A 22,917-nucleotide genomic window follows, 5' to 3' on the forward strand; every position below is an offset into this window, starting at 1 on the left:
TGTTGCTTTAGTGTCACGAGCCTGGTACCTGCTCTGTATAAGCCTGACAAGGCACCTCTCCCTCTGTCTGCATGCCACGTTGTAATGCATGTTAGGAGCGGATGTGTTGCTGCTATGTGAACAATAACTCCTGGGAATATTTACACAGTCATTTCCAGTAAATCAGGGATTACAACGCGTCTCTGTAAACTCCTTTCCTCTCCCTTTCACATTCCCATGATCAATAGTAATCACAGTTGAACCTGTTGGCCAACGGAGGAACACTCCGAGATGGATGTCACTTTCTCTTTTGGAAAGCTATGACATCTGTGCTTCCTCATGCTACATACCACAGAAACCTTACAGGAGCCCATGTCTGCATGATGGAAGTAGATAAGCGTTATGCTTTCTATGGAAGCAGCTTTACTAGCTGACTGACTGGCTTTGCAGGGCACTGGAGGGGGCTGTCGGGAGGGAAGGCTCTGGGGTGAAGATGCCTAGAGGAGGGGGAGAGGTGGAGGGGATCAGAGTGTCTCTGTCTCAGTGTAGTGTGTCCCTGGCTGCCACGGTGGTCCCCAAAATGTCCCACTGAGTACAGCCAGCCTTTACGAGGCCTCAGCCAGGGATGTCCTGCCAGCTTTATAGCAGTCATGAGTACAGGCAGCATGTTAAGGGCAATGTAATCCCCTCTGCAGGGTTAGGCTTTAGACTCTTGTCCCTGTGCTGTCAGAAAGGCAGCCCCCTCTAACTGACGCTGGGCCTGGGCTCCACCATCACACAACTAACCGCCTGACAGGGCACAAAAAATATATAGAAGAGCTAAATTACAGCTTTGGGCTTTAATGGTTCCTCTCAGTGTTTTGGAGGAAGGCAAACAGGACCTCTCTAGTTTCTCTCTGAGTTTGGTTTCTTTACTTGACATTCTCCTCAGCAATAAATAGTCTATGTGGAGAATGTTTCATCTCTGGAGAACAGTGGGTTCATTCTCCATTCAGAGAAGTGACAGGCTGGATTAGAGACATGACAGAGGGAGTAAATATATCATCACTATCTACTGGTAGAATTTGGGAGTGTGTCACAGAGCATGATTTGGAGGGAGGAGGAGGGGGAAGGTCGTCTCATCACTCAGTCCAGTGGATGGGCTCAGGCCTCTGCTTGACACAGGCCTCTGCTTTCCTCTGGTGCAGTGAGTGATATCAAACATTCAAGAATCCTAATTTCCAAGAGCTGTCATTACAATCGGTAGAGAAGAAGTGGCCTGTGGAGGCCAAGGGGAGAGTAAACACATCTAAACACCCAATCAGGCCAGAACCAATGTATCCTCTCTGGCCCCTGGCTTTATTATCTCTCTCACTGGGGATCAAACAGCCTTCGCTGCCCGGCCTGGCTGCCTGTATTAGGTGACACGCAATGTTTTCAACCCCCTGAGTCTGCTGGAGCAACATCTACTAAAACAACACATAGCACCCCCTGGTAGTCAACACACGGGGCCTTGTCTCCTCCTCTCTTCGGTTCTGGTTTGTTTTACTCACCGGTCGAGACGAAGGCCTCCATTTTCTCCTTGAAGGGCTGGAGGTTCTCCTCGGAGGAGTTAGCACACACCTTCTGCACATCCTTTTCACACGCTGGGGGAGAGAGAAGGCAGGAAACGTTCAATATTGGACATTTCTCAGCAGGAATGGATTTAAAAAGCTTTGGCCTGGGGTGGGTGGAGGAGAGAAAGTGTGAGAAAGAGTAAACTGTGTCCTATGGTGTACTGTGTGAAATTGGCATTTGTTTCTTTATTGTCAGAGCCTCATCATTGGGCTAAGGTATAAAACAATAACTAGCGTGCCCAAACAGCAAATGTAGCACATTAATTAATGACATGTGAGAGTGGGTATCACGTTTCCAACACTTTCATAAGTTAGTTAACCAAAGCCTGCCGAGGGGAAACATTTGAGGGAAAAGAAGTGTGTGAATCTCCTCCAAAACATCCCAACCAGATGGCTATTAAAGAGAACTGGCAATCACTTTAAATGAGCTTGGTCTGCATTCAAAATGGAAACAGAGATCATGTTTCATTATCAGTAAAGCCAAGTAATAGTTTTTAAAGGGGCTTTAACACCATTTTCTGGGGGAAAAAATAAGAAATTGATTATAAATCTTCATCAACATATTCAATATACAAATTATGGAAATATAGTTCTTAATTATAAATTATAGTTCCAAAGACTTTTGAATGGGAGTAGGGTGTTCAATCTGTTACTCTGAAGAAATTAGAGGAGATAACACATAATATGTTGAAGCCACAGATACTGGGGCATCTCTGTTGTAGCCTTAGGTACTGAGCCAGCCACCCAAAACATTGAGTGTATGGCCCACTAGCTAGATGGGACATTTTTGTCACGACTTCCGCCGAAGTCGGTCCCTCTCCTTGTTCAGGCGGTGTTCGGCGGTCGACGTCACCGACCTTCTAGCCATCATTGATCCATTTTCCATTTTCCATTGGTTTTGTCTTCTCTTCCTACACACCTGGTTCCAATCCCATCAATTACATGTTGTGTATTTAACCCTGTGTTTCCCCTCATGTCCTTGTCTGAGATTGTTTGTTGTATGTAGGTGTTTATTGTATATTCTGGTGTGCGACGGTTTTTGCACACTCTAGTTGTTATTTTGTATACTTTGGTTTTCAAAGGTTTTGATGTTTATTAAACAGCTCCGTTTTTACCAAGTTCATTCTCCTGTGCCTGACTTCCCTGCCACCAGCACGCACCACATTACAGACCGTACTATGGAGTCAGCAGGAGAGGATACCCCGGCAATTGAGTTGGAGGAGAGCGTCCAGCAGCATACAGATATGCTTCACCATCTTGGCGTTGCCATGGATCGCTGAGAGAGACAGGCGTTGTCCAGACGATGGACCGCTGGGAGAGACAGGGAGTTCTTCCAGCGCCTCCATCAGCGCAACCGGGGTCTCTCTTGAGCGCTCATTTCCCGCCTGAATCCAGTGGGATCCGTCTCTCTTTGCCCCAGGAGTATGACGGTAGGGCTTCGAACTTCCAGTTTTTTTTACTGCAATTAAACCTTTATCTGGCCACCGTCCACCCGGCTCCATCGGATCGTGAGAGGGTGTCTGCCCTCGTCTCGTGCCTCACCGGGAGAGCCCTGGAGTGGGCCAACGCCCTATGGAGAGAGGGAGATGGGGTGTTGGACAAGTTTGAGGAGTTCACCCGCCGTTTCCGGGCAGTCTTCGACCACCCGTCCGAGGGTAGAGCGGCGGGTGAGCACCTCTACCACCTGAGGCAGGAGACGAGGAGCGCCCAGGAGTTCGCCCTGGAGTATAGGACCCTGGCAGCCGGCGCGGGATGGAGCAACAGGGCCCTGATCGACCATTATCGTTGCAGTCTGCGCGAGGAAGTCCGTTGGGAGCTGGCCTGCAGAGACACCAACCTCACGTTCGATCAGCTGGTGGACCTGTCTATCCGGCTGGACAACCTGCTGACTACTTGTGGACGTCCAGATCAGGGTCTGGTGGTTCCATCCTCCCGCACCACCTCTCCGATACCTATGGAGCTGGGAGGGGCGGTGCACAGGGAGACCGGAGGAGGTTCCCGCTCGTGCACCATCTGTGGCCGCAGAGATCACACTGCCGGTCGGTGCCAGGTTGGTTCCTCTGGGAATCGAGGCGGCAGGCAGGTTGCTCTGGCGTCACCCCATGTGAGCCGGCACCATTCTCTCCCAGAGCCCTCTGTTGCACATATGTTTGTCTGTCACTTTTCCTGAGTTTTCTCCGTATTCCCAGCATAAGGCGCTCGTAGATTCAGGCGCGGCTGGGAATTTCATTGATAGAGCGTTAGCTCATAGTTTAGGGACCTCCATTTTTCCCGTGGATGTGCGTTTCCCCGTTCACGCCTTAGATAGTCGACCATTAGGCTCAGGGATACTTAGGGAGGTCACCGCACCGTTGGATATGGTGACGCAGGGGGGTCATATGGAGAGAATGAGTATCTTCCTCATTGACTCTCCTGCGTTTCCCGTGGTGCTGGGCCTACCCTGGTTAGCTTTTCATATCCCCACTGTTTCTTGGCCACAGAGGGCTCTCACGGGGTAGTCGCGAGAGTGCTCAGGTAGGTGTTTAGGGGTTTCCGTTGGTGCTACAACGGTGGAGAGTCCATACCAGGTCTCCACCGTGCGCATTTCCCCTGAATATGCCGATTTGGCTCTTGCCTTCTCTAAAAAGAAGGCGACTCAATTACCACCTCATCAACGGGGCGATTGTGCGATAGACCTCATGGTAGATGCTGCACTTCCCAGAAGTCACGTGTATCCCCTCTCACAGGCGGAGACGGAGGCTATGGAAACATATGTCTCCGAATCCCTGTGTCAGGGGTACATTCGGTCCTCCACTTCACCCGCCTCCTCGAGTTTATTTTTTGTGAAGAAGAAGGAGGGAGGTCTGCGTCCGTGTATTGACTATCGGGGTCTGAGTCAGATCACGGTGAGGTATAGCTACCCGCTACCGCTCATAGCTACAGCGATAGAGTCAATGCACGGGGCGCACTTCTCCCTCAAACTAGATCTCAGGAGCGTTTACAACCTGGTGCGTATTCATGAGGGAGATGAATGGAAGATGGCTTTCAGTACCACCTCTGGGCACTATGAGTACCTCGTCATGCCGTACGGGTTGATGAATGTGCCCTCAGTCTTCCAAGCCTTTGTAGACGAGGGACCTGCATGGCAGGGTTTAGTGGTGTATATTGATGACATTGTGATATACTCCGCTACACGTGCTGTGTCCCTGGAGCATGTGTCCCTGGTGCGAAGAGTGCTTGGTCGCCTGTTGGAGCATGACCTGTACGTCAAGGAGAAATGCCTGTTTTTCCAACAGTCCGTCTCCTTCCTAGGGTATCGCATTTCCACGTCAGAGGTGGAGATGGAGAGTGACCGCATTGCAGCCGTGCATAATTGGCCGACTCCCACCACGGTCAAGGAGGTGCAGCGGTTCTTAGGGTTTGCCAACTACTACCGGAGTTTTATCCGGGGTTTTGGTCAGGTGCCAGCTCCATTATCTCACTGCTGAAGGGGGGCCCGGTGCGCTTGCAGTGGTCAGCTGAGGCGGACAGGGCTTTTAGTCACCTGAGGGCTCTGTTTACCTCGGCTTCTGTGCTGGCCCATCCGGATCCCTCTTTGGCGTTCATAGTGGAGATGGACGTGTCCGAGGCTGGGATAGGAGCGGTGCTCTCTCAGCGCTCGGGTACGCCACCGAAGCTCCGCCCCTGTGCCATCTTCTCGAAGAAGCTCACCCCGGCGGAGCAAAACTATGATGTGGGGGACCGGGAGCTGTTGGCTGTGGTCAAGGCCTTGAAGCCGTGGAGACATTGGCTTGAGGGGGCTAAACACCCTTTTCTCAACTGGACTGACCACCGTAATCTGGAGTACATCCAGGTGGCGAGGACACTGAACCCTCGCCAGGCAAGGTGGGCCATGTTTTTCACCCGTTTTGTATTTACCCTTTCATACAGACCAGGCTCTCAGAACGCTAAGGCAGGCGCATTGTCCCGGCTGTATGATACAGAGGAGCGGCCCATGGATCCCACTCCCATACTCCCGGCCTCTTGCCTGGTGGCACCAGTAGTGTGGTAGCTGGATTGAGCAGGCGTTGCGTACAGAGCCTGCTCCCCTTCAATGTCCGGCTGGGCGTCTGTACATTCCGTCTGCTGTCCGGGACCGGCTAATCTATTGGGCCCATATGTCACCCTCCTCTGGTCCTCCTCGTATCGGTCGGACGGTGCGCTGTCTTAGTGACAAGTACTGGTGGCCCAATTTAACTAAAGACGTGAGGGTTTATGTTACCTCATGCTCGGTGTGCACCCAGTGCAAGGCTCCTAGACACCTGCCTAGAGGTAAGTTACAACCCTTACCCGTACCACAACGGCCATGGTCTTACCTGTCAGTGGATTTCCTGACTGATCTTCCTCCTTCACAGGGAAACATCCTGGTCGTTGTAGATCGTCCTGCCGTCTCCTCCCTCTGCCCGGTCTCCCTACGGCCCTACAGACTGCGGAGGCCTTGTTTACACACGTATTCTGGCACTACGGGGTGCCTGAGGATATAGTGTCTGATCGAGGTCCCCAGTTCACTTCAAGGGTCTGGAAGGAGTTCATGGATCTTCTGGGGATCTCGGTTAGCCTTACCTCAGGTTTTCACCCTGAGTGTAACGGGCAGGTGGAGAGAGTAAACCAGGATGTGGGTAGGTTTCTGAGGTCTTATTGCCAGGACCGGCCGGGGGAGTGGGCAGCGTTCGTGCCCTGGGCAGAGATGGCCCAGAACTCGCTCCGCTACTCCTCCAAAAACCTCACCCCCTTCCAGTGTGTATCAGCCAGTTCTGGCTCCTTGGCATCAGAGTCAGACCGAGGCTCCTGTGGTGGACGACTGGTTCCGGCACGCGGAGACATGGGACGCTGCTCATGTCCATCTTCACCGCGCCGTGCTGCGCCAAAAAGTGGCCGCAGACCGTCACCGCAGTGAGGCCCCGGTGTTCGCACCAGGGGATCCGGTCTGGCTCTCGACCCGAATCGAAGGGGCCCCACATTACAATTTTATTTTATTTATTTAACCTTTATTTAACCAGGCAAGTCAAGAACAAATGATTATTTTACATTGATGGCATACCCCGGCCAAACCCTCCCCTAACCCGGACGACGCTGGGCCAATTGTGCACCGCCCTATGGGACTTCCGATCACGGCCGGTTGTGATAAAGCCTGGGATCGAACCAGGGTCTGCAGTGACTCCTCTAGTACTGAGATGCAGTGCCTTAGACCGTTGCGCCACTCGGGAGCTGACATGCTGGCAGTAGATCGCCCTGTCCTGTTCTGGCTTTCCCCAGTGGGACTGTACATGTGGGTGACGGCTGAATGTGGAAGCCTTGTTTGTTGTTTGCTCTGGATGGGCCTTTGTTGTCCTGCCAAACCACCTAGCTCACACGGGCTCAAAAGAAACGGCCGATGACTTGACGGAGCGCGAGCCAAACTATTTAATTTCCTCCTAACAATCAACATGGGATGATATATACAGAGCCGCCTGCCAAAATAACTTCCTCAAAGCTGTAAGTCATAAAGCTGTGCAATAAATACCTTGCGTTGGTTATTACTGCATCGCTTAATGTCTTAACAACACAACAGGAACACTGTTTGGTCAGAGTCTAAGACTGGTTCACTGGTTTCCACAACAATCAAGAGGGATGTATTAAGAACAGGAGAATATGCCCAGTGACCCACTATCCTTTTCCAGGTTCGGAGGAAAAGTTGCTCTTGAAAGGTGAGGGACAACTTGAACTACCACACACTACTTGAGTAAGCAAAGACACTATTCCAATCACATCATCCACAGCTGAGAGGGACAACCATGACACACACCTGATCAGGTGATCTAGCTCTAACACGACTGAAAATATCCTACTTTAAAAAAACGATTAGCTCCCTCACACATTAAAACCCCCCTGTCTCAAGTGGGCACAGTAAAGGGTGTTCAAAACAGCAAGACTACAATTTAGAGGCGGCTCCCCTCCAACATGTGGTCCAGACAGCGTAGGCCACAAGAAGGAAGACCAAATAACATCAGCAGCTGCTTGAAATAAAACCCCAGTGGGCCTCTGGTTTAGGACATTGTCTTTCAGTGACAATGCATAATCACAGAGGGTTAGTAGAAGGAAGAGGAGGAGGCAGAGGAGGAGGGAGTGAGCTCTTTCTAATGCAGAAGTCACCTGGGGATATACTGTTTAACAGTAGTATTACAGTTTAACAGTAGTATTGCAGTGTATCAGTAGTATTACTGTTTAACAGAAGTATTACAGTTTAACAGTAGTATTACAGTGTAACAGTAGTATTACCGCTTAACAGAAGTATTACAGTTTAACAGTAGTATTACAGTGTAACAGTAGTATTACAGTTTACAGTTTAACAGTGTGTATTACCGCTTAACAGAAGTATTACAGTTTAACAGTAGTATTACAGTGTAACAGTAGTATTACAGTTTAACAGTAGTATTACAGTTTAACAGTAATATTATAGTTTAACAGAGGTATTGCAGTTTAACAGTGTGTATTACCGCTTAACAGTAGTATTGCAGTTTAACAGTAGCATTACAGTTTAACAGTGCGTATTACCGTTTAACAGTAGTATTACAGTTTAACAGTAGCATTACAGTTTAACAGTGTGTATTACCGTTTAACAGTAGTATTACAGTTTAACAGTAGTATTACAGTTTAACAGTAGTATTACAGTGTAACAGTACTATTACAGGGTAGCAGTAGTATTACAGTGTAACAGGCCAACTGAAGCCTGCTCTGCCTGCTCTGTAAATATGTCCATGCTGTTCTCTAAGTGAGTGTTCATCTGGGCTCTCTGTGCCCAAACAACCATATCAGTTTCCCTGTGGGCACAGCAGCAGAGAGAGAGAGAGGGGAGAGAAGGGGAAAGAGAGTGTGAGGGAGGAGAGAGAGAGAGAGAGAGAGAGAGAGAGAGAGAGAGACTTCACTTGAGGCTCTTCTTTCAGAGGAAAAAACTCTGTCGCAAAAGACTGTCACGTCATGGTCAGACAGAAGCGGACCGCACTGCTACCGTCAGCGTTGTTTGTCCTGTCTTTTCCAGTCACCAGGTCACAGGGGACCTGTCTCCCACCACAGACACAATACTGCATGCTGGGAGACAGACAGAAGCTCCCTACCATTTCCAGCCAGGGTCAGCCCACATACAGACAGTGGATTCAGCATTATTGTGGAAAGTGACTGATATCTATGTGTAAATCAAGATAAAATGTATCTTCATTTACAGAATTACTCATCATGAACTGTAAGCAATACATGAAATGCCCACACATATTCCTCAGTATCCAAATACATGTAGAGGGATCTAGTTCAAAACCTTATCATCTGTGATGTCCATGCAGGTTTATTTGGATTTAGAGAGGTGATATAAGACAGATATGATGGCAGGATGATTTGATGGCCATATAATCAAGGGTTGCCAGACACAAACTGCTTGTTGTTAATACTGTAGTAAGGCATGGATACATGACGTCTACAGAGTTTGTACACAGGAAGCACGCCCACTACATGCTGTCTGTAAGGACACTGGGCTAGCTGGTATGCCAGAGTATTGCATCATATAAGGTATGTTACTGTACTGTAATATGGGGAAGGGGCTAACATGAAAAGACAGAGTCTGACTTCTGCTGCGAGACATGGCAAACGCGGTTAGTCAAGCTTGTCACTTTGATGTAATAAATGAACTATGAATTCCTCCACATTAACCAATGGCTTGCCCAAAGCTACAGGGAAATGTTAGGACATCAAGACAATGCCACATTATTCTGTAGACCCTGGGATGTTTGGAAAACAAAACATTGTACACACAAACTGTCTTGGATAATCATCATAATCTCTACATAATTGACTGCCATATAGAAAAAGGTTTATGTTCTCAATGTTCTACTGCTAAAACTCACTTCAATTAAAGATTCATGTTGATTTTGCTGTGCACTTTATTTCTAAGCATTACTGACAATTTAAAAAAACTCCTACAGATATACATTCACGACATAGTGTTTTTGCCCATCAAGCATGAATGTTTTGGAAACTATTTTCTCGTAGGAAGAGAGAGGTTAGTCTTGTCCGTGATCTGGCCTGACAGATCAGTGTTATCTACGTCAGGCACTGGATCATTTTCCATCAGCTCTAAAGCACAATTCTCTCTCTAATCCACAATTATATACAATCCCAGTGCACTGTCAGGCTCCCAGCTTCCACCTCCCTCCCATCCAGGCAAGAGCCCTGCTATAACCCAGGCTACATGGGGCCAGCCAGGAGGCTTATTGTAAAGGTACAGTAAGACACCGCTCCTCCCCCTAAGATAAATCTATCTCTATCAGCCTGGACAAATCCAGAATCCAACCCTGGCCCACCTCCTACAGAGCCTGTCTGAGAACACAATGCTGACATACTGTGTACACATAGTCCTGGAAACTAATATTTGTTGTAAGACACGTTTCTCCAAGGTTCAGGGAGTCAGCTAGAGTGCACCACTGAGCTCTGTTCTGCTGTAAGGGAATGCTTGGGAGGTCATAGTTTGAGGAAATCATACAAAATGTATATATACAGTGCATTCGTAAAGTATTCAGACGCCTTGACTTGTTACATTACAGCCTCATTCTAAAATATATATTTTTTAAATCCTCATAAATCTACACACAATACCCCAAATAACAAAGCAAAAACTGTTTTTTTTAAATGTTTGCAAATGTACGACAAATATAAATCGGAAATATCACATTAACATGACTATTCAGACCCTTTACTCAGTACTTTGTTGAATCACATTTGGCAGCCTTGAGTCTTCTTGGGTATGACGCTACAAGTTTGGCACACCTGTATTTGGGAAGTTTCTCCCATTCCTCTCTGCATATCCTCTCAAGCTCTGTCAGGTTTTCAGGTCTCTCCAGAGATGTTCGATCGGCTTCAAGTCCAGGCTCTGGCTAGGCCACTCAAAGACATTCAGAGACTTGTTCCGAAGCCACTCCTGTGTTGTCTTGTTGGAAGGTGAACCTTCACGGCAGTGTGAGGTCCTGAGCGCTCTGGAGCAGGTTGTCATCAAGGATCTCTCTGTACTTTGCTCCGTTCAACTTTACCTCATCCCCACAGCATGATGCTGCCACCACCATGCTTCACCATAGGGGTGGTGCCAGGTTTCCTCCAGACGTGACACTTGGCATTCAGGCCAAAGAGTTCAATCTTGGATTCATCAGACCAGATAATCTTGTTTCTCACGGTCTGAGAGTCTTTAGGTGACTTTTGGCAAATTCCAATCGGGCTGTCAAGTGCCTTTTTACTGAGGAGTGGCTTCAGTCTGGCCACTCTACCATAAAGGCCTAATTGCTGGAGTGCTGCAGAGATGGTTATCCTTCTGGAAGGTTCTCCCATCTCCACAGAGGAACTCTAGAGCTCTGTCAGAGTGACCATCATGTACTTGGTCACCTCCCTGACCAAGGCCCTTCTCCCCCGATTGCTCAGTTTGGCAGGGCGGCCAACTCTAGGAATAGTCTTGGTGGTTCTAAACTTCTTCCATTTAAGAATGGTGGAAGCCACTGTGTTCTTGGGGACATTTAATGATGCCGAAATGTTTTGGTACCCTTCCCCAGAACTGTGCTTCAACACAATCCTGTCTCGGAGCTCTACTGACAATTCCTTCGACCTCATGGCTTGGTTTTGCTGTGAAATGCACTGTCAACTGTGGGAACTTATATAGACTGGTGTGTTCCTTTCCAAATCGTGTCCAATCAATTGAATTTACCACAGGTAGACTCCAATGACGTTGTGATGATCAACAGAAACAGGATGCACCTGAGCACCTTTATATTTTTAAAACATTTGCAAAAATATCTACAAACCTGTTTTCACTTTGTCATTATTGGGCATTGTGTGTAGACTGCTGAGGAATAAAATGTATTTAATACATTTTAGAATAAGGCTGTAACGTAACAAAATATATATACAGTACCAGTCAAAAGTTTGGACACACCTCATTTGAGGGTTTTTCTTTATTTTTCTATTTTCTACATTGTAAAAAAAATTGTGAAGACATCAAAACTATGAATAACACATATGGAATCATGTAGTAATCAAAAAAGTGTTAAACAAATGTTTAGTGTGCAAAGGATTAGCATTTCAATTAATATGATTATCAAGTGTGTAGTGATTCATTTGCGTAATTCCCACCTTTCGAAGTCTACACCCACTTCCCTTTTGTCCACCAAGCCTTAATACTGGTTTAGCCCACTAGGGCACATCCCCTATCATTTCCTTGTAACCATATCTACTTTGTTTGTTTGTTTGTTTGTATGTGCATTTCTGTGATTATTTAGTTAGGTAATAAATAAATGATTGAGACAATTGATGTATGGATGACTCATAGTGAAGACTGGGTTTGTGCAGATGACCACCATTTACAACATTTGGAATGAGACTAATGTGAGGTAAAGAATAACTCATTAATTAGAAGACTAATTGATCAGATATTAAAATATGTGAACGTTATATTAGGAAAATTATGACTTTGTAATCTGAATATTTTCCTTCGTGCCCCGAGTTCCTAGTTAATTAATATTTACCTGATTAGTTAATCACATAATAATAATTACAGAGAATTGATTTGATAAAATAACAGTCTTCAGTTTAATGATGCCAAAGACACGACACTGGACTCGAACACAGACTCTCTAGTGGCACAGCTCGGGAGGCCTGGAATTTCTTTCCTTCTTAATGCATTTGAGACAGTTAGTTTTGTTGTGACAAGGTAGGGGTTGTATACAGAATATAGCCCTATTTGGTAAAATACCAAGTCCACATTATGGCAAGAACAGCTCAAATAAGCAAAGAGAAATGAGTCCATCATTATTTTAAGACATGAAGGTCAGTCAATCCGGAAAATTTCAAGAACTTTGACAGTTTCTTCGAGTGCAGTCGCAAAAACATCAAGCGCTAAAATGAAACTGTTTCTCATGGGGACCCAGTTACCTCTGCTACAGAAGATAAGTTCATTAGAGTTAACTGCACCTCAGATTGCAGCCCAAATAAATTAAAGTGACAGACATCTCAACATCAACTGTTCAGAGAAGAGTGCTTGAATCAGGCCTTTATAGTCAAATTGCTGCAAAGAAATCACTACTAAAAAGACACCAATAAGAAGAAGAGACTTGCTTGGGCCAAGAAACATGAGCTTATCAAATCAAATCAAATGTATTTGTCACATACACGTGTTTAGAAAATGTTATTGCGGGTGTAGCAAATTGCTTGTGTTTCTAGTTCCAACAGTGCGGTTGTGGGCGGTGCAATTTCCGTACCAGGCGGTGATACAGTCCGACAGAAAGCTCTCTATTGTGCATCTGTAAAAGTTTGTGAGGGTTTCAGGTGCCCAGTAATTTCAGTTTGTCAGTGATGTGTACGGCGAGGAACTTGAAGCTTTCTACCTTCTCCAGTGCGGTCCTGTTGACGTGGATAGGGGGTGCTCCCTCTGCTGTTTCCTGAAGTCCACGATCAGCTCCTTTGTTTTGTTGATGTTGGGTGAGAGGTTATTTTCCTGGCACCCAGGGCCCTCACCTCCTCCCTTTAGGCTGTCTCGTCATTGTTGGAAATCAGGCCTACTACTGTTCTGTCGTCTGCAAACTTGATGAATGAGTTGGAGGCGTGCATGGCCACACAGTCATGGGTGAACAGGGAGTACAGAACGCATCCTTGTGGGGCCCCAGTGTTGAGGATCAACGAAGTGGAGGTGTTGTTCCTACCTTCACCACCTGGGGGCAGCCCGTCAGGAAGTCCAGGACCCAGTTGCATAGGACGGGGTTCAGACCTAGGGACTCAAGCTTAATGATGAGCTTGAAGGGTACAATGGTGTTGAATGCTGAGCTATAGTCAATGAACAGCATTCTTACATAAGTTTTCCTCTTGTCCAGATGGGATAGGGCAGTGTGCAGTGTGATGACGATTGCATCATCTGTGGGTCTGTTGGGGCGGTAAGCAAATTGAAGTGGGTCTAGGGGGACAGGTAAGGTAGAGGGGAAATTATCCTTTACTTGTCTCTCAAAGCACTTCATGATGACAGAAGTGAGTGCTATGGGCGATAGTCATTTAGTTCAGTTACCTTTGCTTTCTCGGGTACAGGAACAATGGTGGACATCTTGAAGCATGTGGGGACAACCGACTAGGATAGGGAGAATATGTCCATAAACACTCCAGCCAGCTGTTCTGCGCATGCTCTGAGGACGAGGCTAGGGATGCCGTCTGGGCTGGCAGCCTTGCGAGGGTTAACACACTTAAATGTCTTACTCACGTCAGCCACGGAGAAGGAGAGCCCACAGTCCTTGGTAGCTGGCCGTGTCGGTGGCACTGTGTTATCCTCAAAATGGGCAAAGAAGGTGTTTAGCATGAAACATGATGTCAGTGTCCACCACGTGGCTGCTTTTCCCTTTATAGTCCGTGATTGTCTCGTGTCTGAGCCGTTGAATTGCAACTCCACTTTGTCTCTAAACTGCCGTTTTGCCTGTTTGATTGCTTTACGGAGGGAATAACTACACTGTTTGTATTCAGCCATATTCCCAGTCACCTTGCCATGGTTAAATGCGATGGTTCGCACTTTCAGTTTTGCATGAATGCTGCCCTCTACCCACGGTTTCTGAATAGGGTAGGTTTTAATAGTCACAATGGGTACAACATCCCCTATACACTTCCTGATTAACTCAGTCACTGTCTCAGTATATTCGTCTTTGTTGTTCTCGGAGGCTACCCGGAACATATCCCAGTCCGCGTGACCAAAACAATCTTGAAGTGTGGATTCCGATTGGTCAGACCAGCATTGAATAGTCCTTAGCACGGGTACTTCCTGTTTGAGTTTCTGCCTATATGAAGGGAGGAGCAAAATCTAGTCGTGATCAGATTTGCCGAAGAGAGGGTGGGGGAGGGCCTTGTAGGCATCCTGGAAGTTGGAGTAGCAGTGGTTGAGTGTTTTAGCAGCGTGAGTACTACAGTCAATATGTTGATAAAACATTGGTAATGTTTTCCTCAAATTTTCTTTGTTAAAATCCCGGCCTACAATAAATGCGGCATCAAGATATGTGGTTTCCAGTTTGCATAAAGTCCAGTGAAGTTCTTCGAGGGCCGTCGTGGTATCGGCTTGAGGGGGAATATACATGGCTGTGACTATGACCGAAGGTATGTGAGGTATTGCAGGTCGGTTGAACAAAAGGACTTGAGTTCCTGTATGTTATCACAACATCATGAGTAATTAATCATGAAACATACACCCCACCCTTCTTCTTCCCAGAGAGATATTTATTCCTGTCTGCGCGATAAACTGAGAAACCAACGGGTTGAACGGACTCATACAGTATATCTCGAAAGAGCCATGTTTCTGTGAAACAGAGTATGTTACAATCCCTGATGTCTCACTGGAAGGAAATCCTTGCCCTGAGCTTGTCAACTTTATTATCCAGAGACTGAACATTAGCGAGTAATATACTCGGAAGCTATGTCCAAAAGTTATTCCAGACTGTATGTAATAACTGTCACGTTCTGACCATCATTCGTGTGTGTTTTCCTTGTTTTAGTGTTGGTCAGGACGTGAGCTGGGTGGGCATTCTATGTTGTGTGTCTGGTTTGTCTATTTCTATGTTTGGCCTGATATGGTTCTCAATCAGAGGCAGGTGTTAGTCATTGTCTCTGATTGGGAACCATATTTAGGTAGCCTGTTTTGTGTTGGGTTTTGTGGGTGATTGTTCCTGTCTTTGTGTTTGTGGCACCAGATAGGACTGTTTTGGTTTTTTCATGTTTCTTGTTTTGTAGATTGTTGTACTTTCATCTTTATTAAAGATGTACAAAACTAACCACGCCGCATTTTGATCCGCCTCTCTTTCCCCAGAAGAAAACCGTTACAATAACATATGTCACGATCGTTTGTAGAAACGGAGTTCCACATTATTTATTAGAAAGTGAAACTAAGCAAATACAAAAATAAATAAACAATAAACTAACAACGAACCGTGACTACAGAGATGCTATGTGCACTAACTCAAAACAATATCCCATAAACACAGGTGGGAAAAACAGCTACCTAAATATGATCCCCAATTAGAGACAATGATTAGCAGCTGCTTCTGATTGGGAATCATACAAATCACTAACATCGAAAATGAACTAGGACACCACATAGAACTAAATAAACTAGATCACCCCCAGTCATGCCCTGACCGACCCACTTCACCATAGAGAAACAATAGCTCTCTATGGTCAGGACGTGACAACACAAAACATTTCCTGGGCTAATAACGTAAGAGATAACACATAAAAAACAAAATACTGCAATGTCCTAGGTAGACTATCATATGTTTTTCAAAAGGACAATGACCCAACACACCTCCAGGCCGTGTAAGGGCTATCTGACCAAGAAGAAGAGTTATGGAGTGCTGCATTAGATGACCTGGCCTCCACAATCACCCAACCTCAAACCAATTGAGATGGTTTGGGAAGAGTTGGACTGCAGACTGAAGGAAATGCAGCCAACAAGTGCTCAGCATATGTGGGAACTCCTTGGAAAAGCATTCATCATGAAGCTGGTTAAGAGAATGCAAAGAGTGTGCAAAGCGGTCATCAAGGCAAAGGGTGGCTACTTTGAAGAATCTCAAATATAAAATATATTTTGATTTGTTTAACATTTTTTGGTTACTACATGTTATTTCATAGTTTTAATGTCTTCACTATTATTCTACAATGTATAAAATAGTAAAAATAAAGAAAAACCCTGGAATGAGTAGGTGTGTCCAAAGTTTTGACTGGTACTGTATATAGAATTGTAATATTTTCCACCAAGTGCTCCAACCAGGGGGGAGGGGGATTAGAAATGATGCAGGCAATGTTATTTGATAGACTTAAATTCTAAATATAGTAATTTTACAGATTACCTACCCACTTTTTTTTTTTTTTTTACAGAATATGTATTCTCTACCCTCTGCATGTTCCTTGCATCTTGCGCCTTTCTTTCAGCAAGCTGAGGAGCCTATATTTAACTGTTATGTGGGAAGGAGAGGTGGCGGTACTCTACCCCAACGACTCCACACATGGAATTCCAACCGGAGCCTCTGTCGTAAAACAGGCTTCAGGGTAAAGGCCTTGCCTCGACCTGACATTAAGGGGCATTTAAAGTAAAGACACTGTCTGATTTGCCATGGTGATGAATGCCTAACCCCTCACAGGCCTTCTGTGAAACACTAAACTCCCCTGGGCAGCAAATGAGCTCTGACTGTTCTATTTTATTTGATACTATTTCATTCAGTAGCGTCCCTGCCTCACTGTCCACCCCAATTACCCAGCAGTTAAAGAGAGCTTTACGTGGCCGCGGCCTCCGCTAGCCCTGATGGGAGGAAAGGTCCCACTCTGTCCCCACCTAAATCCCTGGGACTGGGTGAACTAAGGATACTCTCCAGGAACATCTACATGTACTGTAGCCCCCAAAGGGACAGGCACCTCTGTGGACACATAGAAATGGACAGGCACCTTTGTGGACATATATAAAGGGACATGAACCTCTGTGGACACATAGAAAGGGGCAGGAAACTCTGTGGACACAAAGAAAGGGACAGGTACCTCTCTGGACTGATAGGAATGGACAGGCACCTCTGTGGACACATATAAAGGGACAGGCACCTCTGTGGACACACTGAACTGAACGCCTCAGGAGACACTAGAGAAGACACAGTGCAACATGCAGGTATTAGTCTACAGTAGCATTGCTCCTTGTGAAGGAGAGAAGGGATGGATGGATCCTAGCACCCCCCCATCCCCAGAAAGAGACCCAGAGAGAGGTCATCACCTCCTGCCCAAACAGGAAGGCAGATCAAATGAGGATCATGTTTCTGCACGGTGGAGTGGAGGAGAGGGCAGCCGCCAGGCCACAGAGTCTGACCTGCTCCCTTGCATCGTCTCGGACCAGACACGCACAGACATACATCTGCTTGGCTACTTAGGAGAGCCTCACTCTGGGGAAGAGCGATATGGAGAGAGAAATATATAGCTTGAACATCCCTGAACCTTACCAAGGCATCAAATAGGAGGGCAAAACAGGAGTCATCATGAGGCTCCCTAGCCCCGCTAATCTCCTCTCCTTTCAGCAGTACACTCTCGACTCTCGAATGTGTTAGACACAATTAAGATGTGAATGGAAGTCATCTGATATAATTAAGACCATTTGGTTTCTTTAGGGTGGTTTATAATAGTGCAGCATAAATATTTATTCCTGGCGGCTGATGGGGAGGATAAAAATGGGAGTCATAGGTGGACCTCACCAAACACTGAGAATTCACGCTCACTGCTCCCTGCCAATACCCCGAGGACTCCCGGGTGAGACTGTAACATTTTTTTCCTGCAGTAGAGATCAAATAAGAGGGCCCTTATGTTACATTTATTGTGTTTAGGTCTTCCATTTTTCCTAATAAATGAGTGACAGCTTGAGGTGGGTCTGGGGCTCTTTTGTAGACTTAGTATTTTTCCCCCAGGTCAGAGAGGATCAGGGTTTAACAGCAATCTGCACAAGGAGGGGAGAGTGGAGAGCATATCTAATTGCTTTCATATGCCATATTATTGGTTGATTTAAATAATCACAGACACCAGGGCGCTGGGGGTGCCATGCCTTTAACCCCTGAATGGCCCAGCGGACCACTGACTGACTGGCTGGCTGGCTGAGTCCCTGGCTAACTGACTAGCTGCCTGGCGAACTGGGCGGACCATGCTGGCGAGCACTGAGCCTCTGATACCAGCCACATGAACACGTTTCTCATGAGAGTGTTGCTCGTTTGCTGACTAGCTGCCTGGCGAACTGGGCGGACCATGCCGGCGAGCACTGAGCCTCTGATACCAGCCACATGAACACGTTTCTCATGAGTGTTGCTCGTTTGCTGACTAGCTGCCTGGCGAACTGGGCGGACCATGCTGGCGAGCACCGAGCCCCTGATACCAGCCACATGAACACGTTTCTCATGAGAGTGTTGCTCGTTTACTGACTAGCTGCCTGGCGAACTGGGCGGACCATGCCGGCGATCACCGAGCCCCTGATACCAGCCACATGAACACGTTAATCATGAGAGTGTTGCTCGTTTACTGACTAGCTGCCTGGCGAACTGGGCGGACCATGCCGGCGAGCACCGAGCCCCTGATACCAGCCACATGAACACGTTTCTCATGAGAGTGTTGCTCGTTTACTGACTAGCTGCCTGGCGAACTGGGCGGACCATGCCGGCGATCACCGAGCCCCTGATACCAGCCACATGAACACGTTTCTCATGAGAGTGTTGCTCGTTTACTGACTAGCTGCCTGGCGAACTGGGCGTACCATGCCGGCGAGCACCGAGCCCCTGATACCAGCCACATGAACACGTTTCTCATGAGAGTGTTGCTCGTTTACTGACTAGCTGCCTGGCGAACTGGGCGGACCATGCTGGCGAGCACCGAGCCCCTGATACCAGCCACATGAACACGTTTCTCATGAGAGTGTTGCTCGTTTACTGACTAGCTGCCTGGCGAACTGGGCGGACCATGCTGGCGAGCACCGAGCCCCTGATACCAGCCACATGAACACGTTTCTCATGAGAGTGTTGCACATTTACTGCATTTCCACCCAGCTTTCGTATCATCTGTAAACATTTCAGAGAGATAGTCTTGCTTTGACCAATATGAAGACAGTTCTCACATAAGAGCAGAGAGCATGATCAGGGCTGGGGGACATTTAGGAGTGATGATGTCATGCCTGTTAAGGAAAAGGTGCTTCAGAGCATCTGAGATCCTGAAACACGGGAGAAGACAGAATCTACAATACGGATCCTACTACATATAGGTCAGGATGCCTATCTGCATGCCTGGTGGTGTTCTGTGAGTTGATTATAAAAGAGTGAAATAACACATCTTACCAGTCAGGTCTCTCTTCAGCTTCCTCATGTCCTTTGTGAGGTCTTCAAACTTGACCTGAGCGGCCAGGAAGAAATCCTGTGGTTCAGGAAGTGGGAATGCACTCTTGTCTGTTCCTGCGTGCTGTAAACCAACAAACAACCCATAAATGACAAAACATGAGGAAAATCCAGAAGTCGTTAGCTTTTAGTCCATTGTAGATAATGTGTTCATAAATATTGTACCTCGTCGAAATTGCGCAGATAGTATGCAACCACATAATCCACCAGACTGATACGATTGTCCTAAAAGATACAAAGGTCAGACAGGAAGTATACTGTAGATAAAACCAGTATAATACGTGTTCATGTGTGATGAGTGTACCCTGCTCTTGACGTCCTTCAGTTTGGGCAGGATCTCCAGGCCAAAGCCATCAGCTTGACCTCGCGTCCTGTTGCCTCCGTTCATGTAGTTCCCAAATGCTAGGACCAGCCCTATCACATCCTTCACACTGCTACAGTCCAGCAGATCCTGACACACACACACACAAACACGCGCACGCACGCGCACGCACACACGCACGCACACGCACACACGCACGCACGCACACACGCACGCACGCACACACACACACACACACACACACACACACACACACACACACACACACACACACACAGTCAGCATGTTATAAGCTCATACAATAACAAACCAAGATTGAAGTCATGTCCAGTCTTACTTTGCTCACGGTGGAGACTATTTCTACTTTGCGGTGGATGGAGGACATGGAGTCGAGGAAGATAGACTGGAATATGATGCAGTGGGACCGGCCAGAGAAGTCTGGAATCTGGGAGAGTTCATACAAGAACCTGCACAAGAGGAAATAATGTGTTATGACAAAATTAAACTAAATGTCCAACAGGAAGAACTATTTTTAATCCTTTAATGCGCTACTTCCATACACACACGGCTGAGTCAGTATAGCTTTTAACTAGCAGCTGATAGTCATGAGTCGTCCTGCTCTGATAGTTTGATAGGTCCAGGGTCAACTGAAGGAGGGCCAGAGCGCTGATTGATCAAAGGGAGCATCAGGCCGACTCATGTAAACAGGGACATATCTGAGGAGAGCAGTAATATCCTGTGGGATCAGGCTGCTGATGGAGGCAGACACTGAGTGGGTATGACTCACAGTCTAGTGACAGCTCTGTTCAAACATGGCCCTCAACCCCACAGTGACAAGTCATTAACAGGCCAGCTACGTTTAACCCCCATGGGAGAGACGCCTCCCTGAGAGCCAGCAGCCGTCTAACTCTCTCGTCCACTTAGAGACACACGTGTGAACACACACACACAGACACACACACACACACACACACACACACACACACACACACACACACACACACACACACACACACACACACACACACACACACACACACACACACACTGTGTAAGACACACAAACATGCAACACACACGCAAACATGCACGTGTTTCGAGTCAGTCAGACAGCTATGGAGCTTTCAGATCATGGAGGTTGCAAACAGACCAGGAACAAATATTTACAGTCTGAGTAACAATAAGGAGCTTGGTTTATTTACTTATTAAAAGAGAAATAAACACAAAATTGATGCCACCTTTTCTAAGTTATGTTTATGTTAAATATCTCCCTATAATGGTTTGGCTCTAAAGAACCCCTCGATATGACGAGTGAGCCTCAGGCTGCCAGAGACCAAAGTGTTTCATAATTAAACTGTTTGTCTCTGGCTGTACACATTAGAAACCACATGATGCATTTAAAAAAAAAAACTCTCAGCCAAAATCAAAGTAGCCTCTGAAATTGTGTTGACGTGTTGAATTCACAGGAGGGGATGGTTTTCTGTGTGTATGAGGTTGTAGTTCTCTGACTGCAGTAGAAGTCAGGGTCCAGTGTTCTACTACCCATCTCCCTGAACCCTTGGGTGCTGGAGAAGTACTCATACTGTTCAGGCTTGTCCAGTAGCTTCACCTCATCCTCCTTGGATGTTTCATAGTGTTTTTTGATCTTCTGCAGCTCGTCACTAGTGGCCCTCTGTGATCACACACAAACAGGACAGGTTAGAGGACAACAATAGAGCTGTAACAATGAACGATTTAGACATAGTCAACGCAAAACAAGACAGAATAGCAATAGACAAATGTTGAGTGGGATATCACTGAGAAATGAGCTGTAGGCTAGCATATGTTATGGAGCACTGGTGTAGTTTAACAAAAGCATGCAGAGAAAAATACTTAATGGCCCAGTGTGGTCAAAAACATGATTTTCCTGTGTTTTATATATATTTCCACACTATGAAGTTGGAATAATAGTATGAAATGGTGAACATGATGATAATGCCCTTTTAGTGTAAGGGCTTTTTGAAAAGACGACAGGAAATTTTGGGTGGTAAATTAGTTAATAGACCAATTAGAAAGAGAGTTCAAACCTCTGCCAATAAGATCTAATTTTCAGATTTCCCCTTCCCACTCAGACCACTCACAGACCACTCACAGACAGTCATCGCAGAATTATTTTTGACTATTTTAATTGAAAACAATCACAGTAAGGAACTTAATTGTTACCATAAATGATTTGATATTGTGATAAAAACAGCTGCATTGGACCTTTAAAAAGGAGTTTGGCATCTCACATTTCTCTCATGCTGTTGGATGACTTTACAACACACTTCTGAATACTCACATTTTCATATAAAGCCTCGATGGTCTCCAAGTCCACCACAGAGTTATCCACAGTCAAAACAGCTGGAACAGTACATTCACTTATTAGAGGCATTCTCTTAAAAGATGAAATATGTTGGGCAAGCATGCTGTCTCAATTGCTTCCTGGGTTTGGAGCCCCATTATAGCTGATTATGAATCCATACAAATACATATATTGTCACCTAATGCTGGGTTAGATCTTTGTATCAACTTACGTTCTTGTGAACATTACAAGTTTTGAACTTCTGTTTGCTATTTATGGCCAGTAGGCCGCATTGACCTGAGCTCATACAACTCGTTTTTGAGTTTAAAAAAAAGCATAATGTATGGATTATTTTCACTATAACAAATACTCAGATATTGTATATATTTTCACTATAACAAATACTCAGATATTGTATATATTTTCACTATAACAAATACTCAGATATTGTATATATTTTCACTATAACAAATACTCAGATATTGTATATATTTTCACTATAACAAATACTCAGATATTGTATATATTTTCACTATAACAAATACTCAGATATTGTATATATTGAAACATATTGTGCTATTTATCACAGAATACACAGAATATACCAGTGTCACGATCAAAGATATGATCAAGAGCCTCACACAGTATATTGTCTGGCCATTGTGCTGCCACAGATTGAATTGTGAGCAAGGCCTCAAAAAAGCTTTATATTATATACCAGAGCTGCAAGAAAAGTTCTACATATTATTGAAA

General features: G+C 46.0%; 1 protein-coding gene across 3 annotated transcripts in view; it reads right to left on the bottom strand.

The window, feature by feature from the left end:
- Positions 1-22,917, bottom strand: part of LOC115138469 (formin-like) — a 122,803-nt gene that overhangs the window by 40,067 nt on the left and 59,819 nt on the right. For 2 of the 3 annotated variants that reach the window (XM_029675342.2, XM_029675341.2), the window contains 7 exons: positions 22,162-22,223; positions 21,425-21,513; positions 20,179-20,308; positions 19,824-19,970; positions 19,685-19,744; positions 19,463-19,583; positions 1,512-1,604 (listed from right to left, as the gene is read on the bottom strand). In XM_029675342.2, coding sequence (XP_029531202.2) covers positions 1,512-1,604; positions 19,463-19,583; positions 19,685-19,744; positions 19,824-19,970; positions 20,179-20,308; positions 21,425-21,513; positions 22,162-22,223 — 702 coding nt within the window. Of the gene's footprint in view, positions 1-1,511; positions 1,605-19,462; positions 19,584-19,684; positions 19,745-19,823; positions 19,971-20,178; positions 20,309-21,424; positions 21,514-22,161; positions 22,224-22,917 lie in introns of those variants that run through there. The other variant, XM_029675344.2, reaches the window with a different exon arrangement.

The sequence above is a fragment of the Oncorhynchus nerka genome, linkage group LG12 (genome assembly GCF_034236695.1).
Source record: "Oncorhynchus nerka isolate Pitt River linkage group LG12, Oner_Uvic_2.0, whole genome shotgun sequence".
Lineage (NCBI taxonomy): Eukaryota > Metazoa > Chordata > Actinopteri > Salmoniformes > Salmonidae > Oncorhynchus > Oncorhynchus nerka.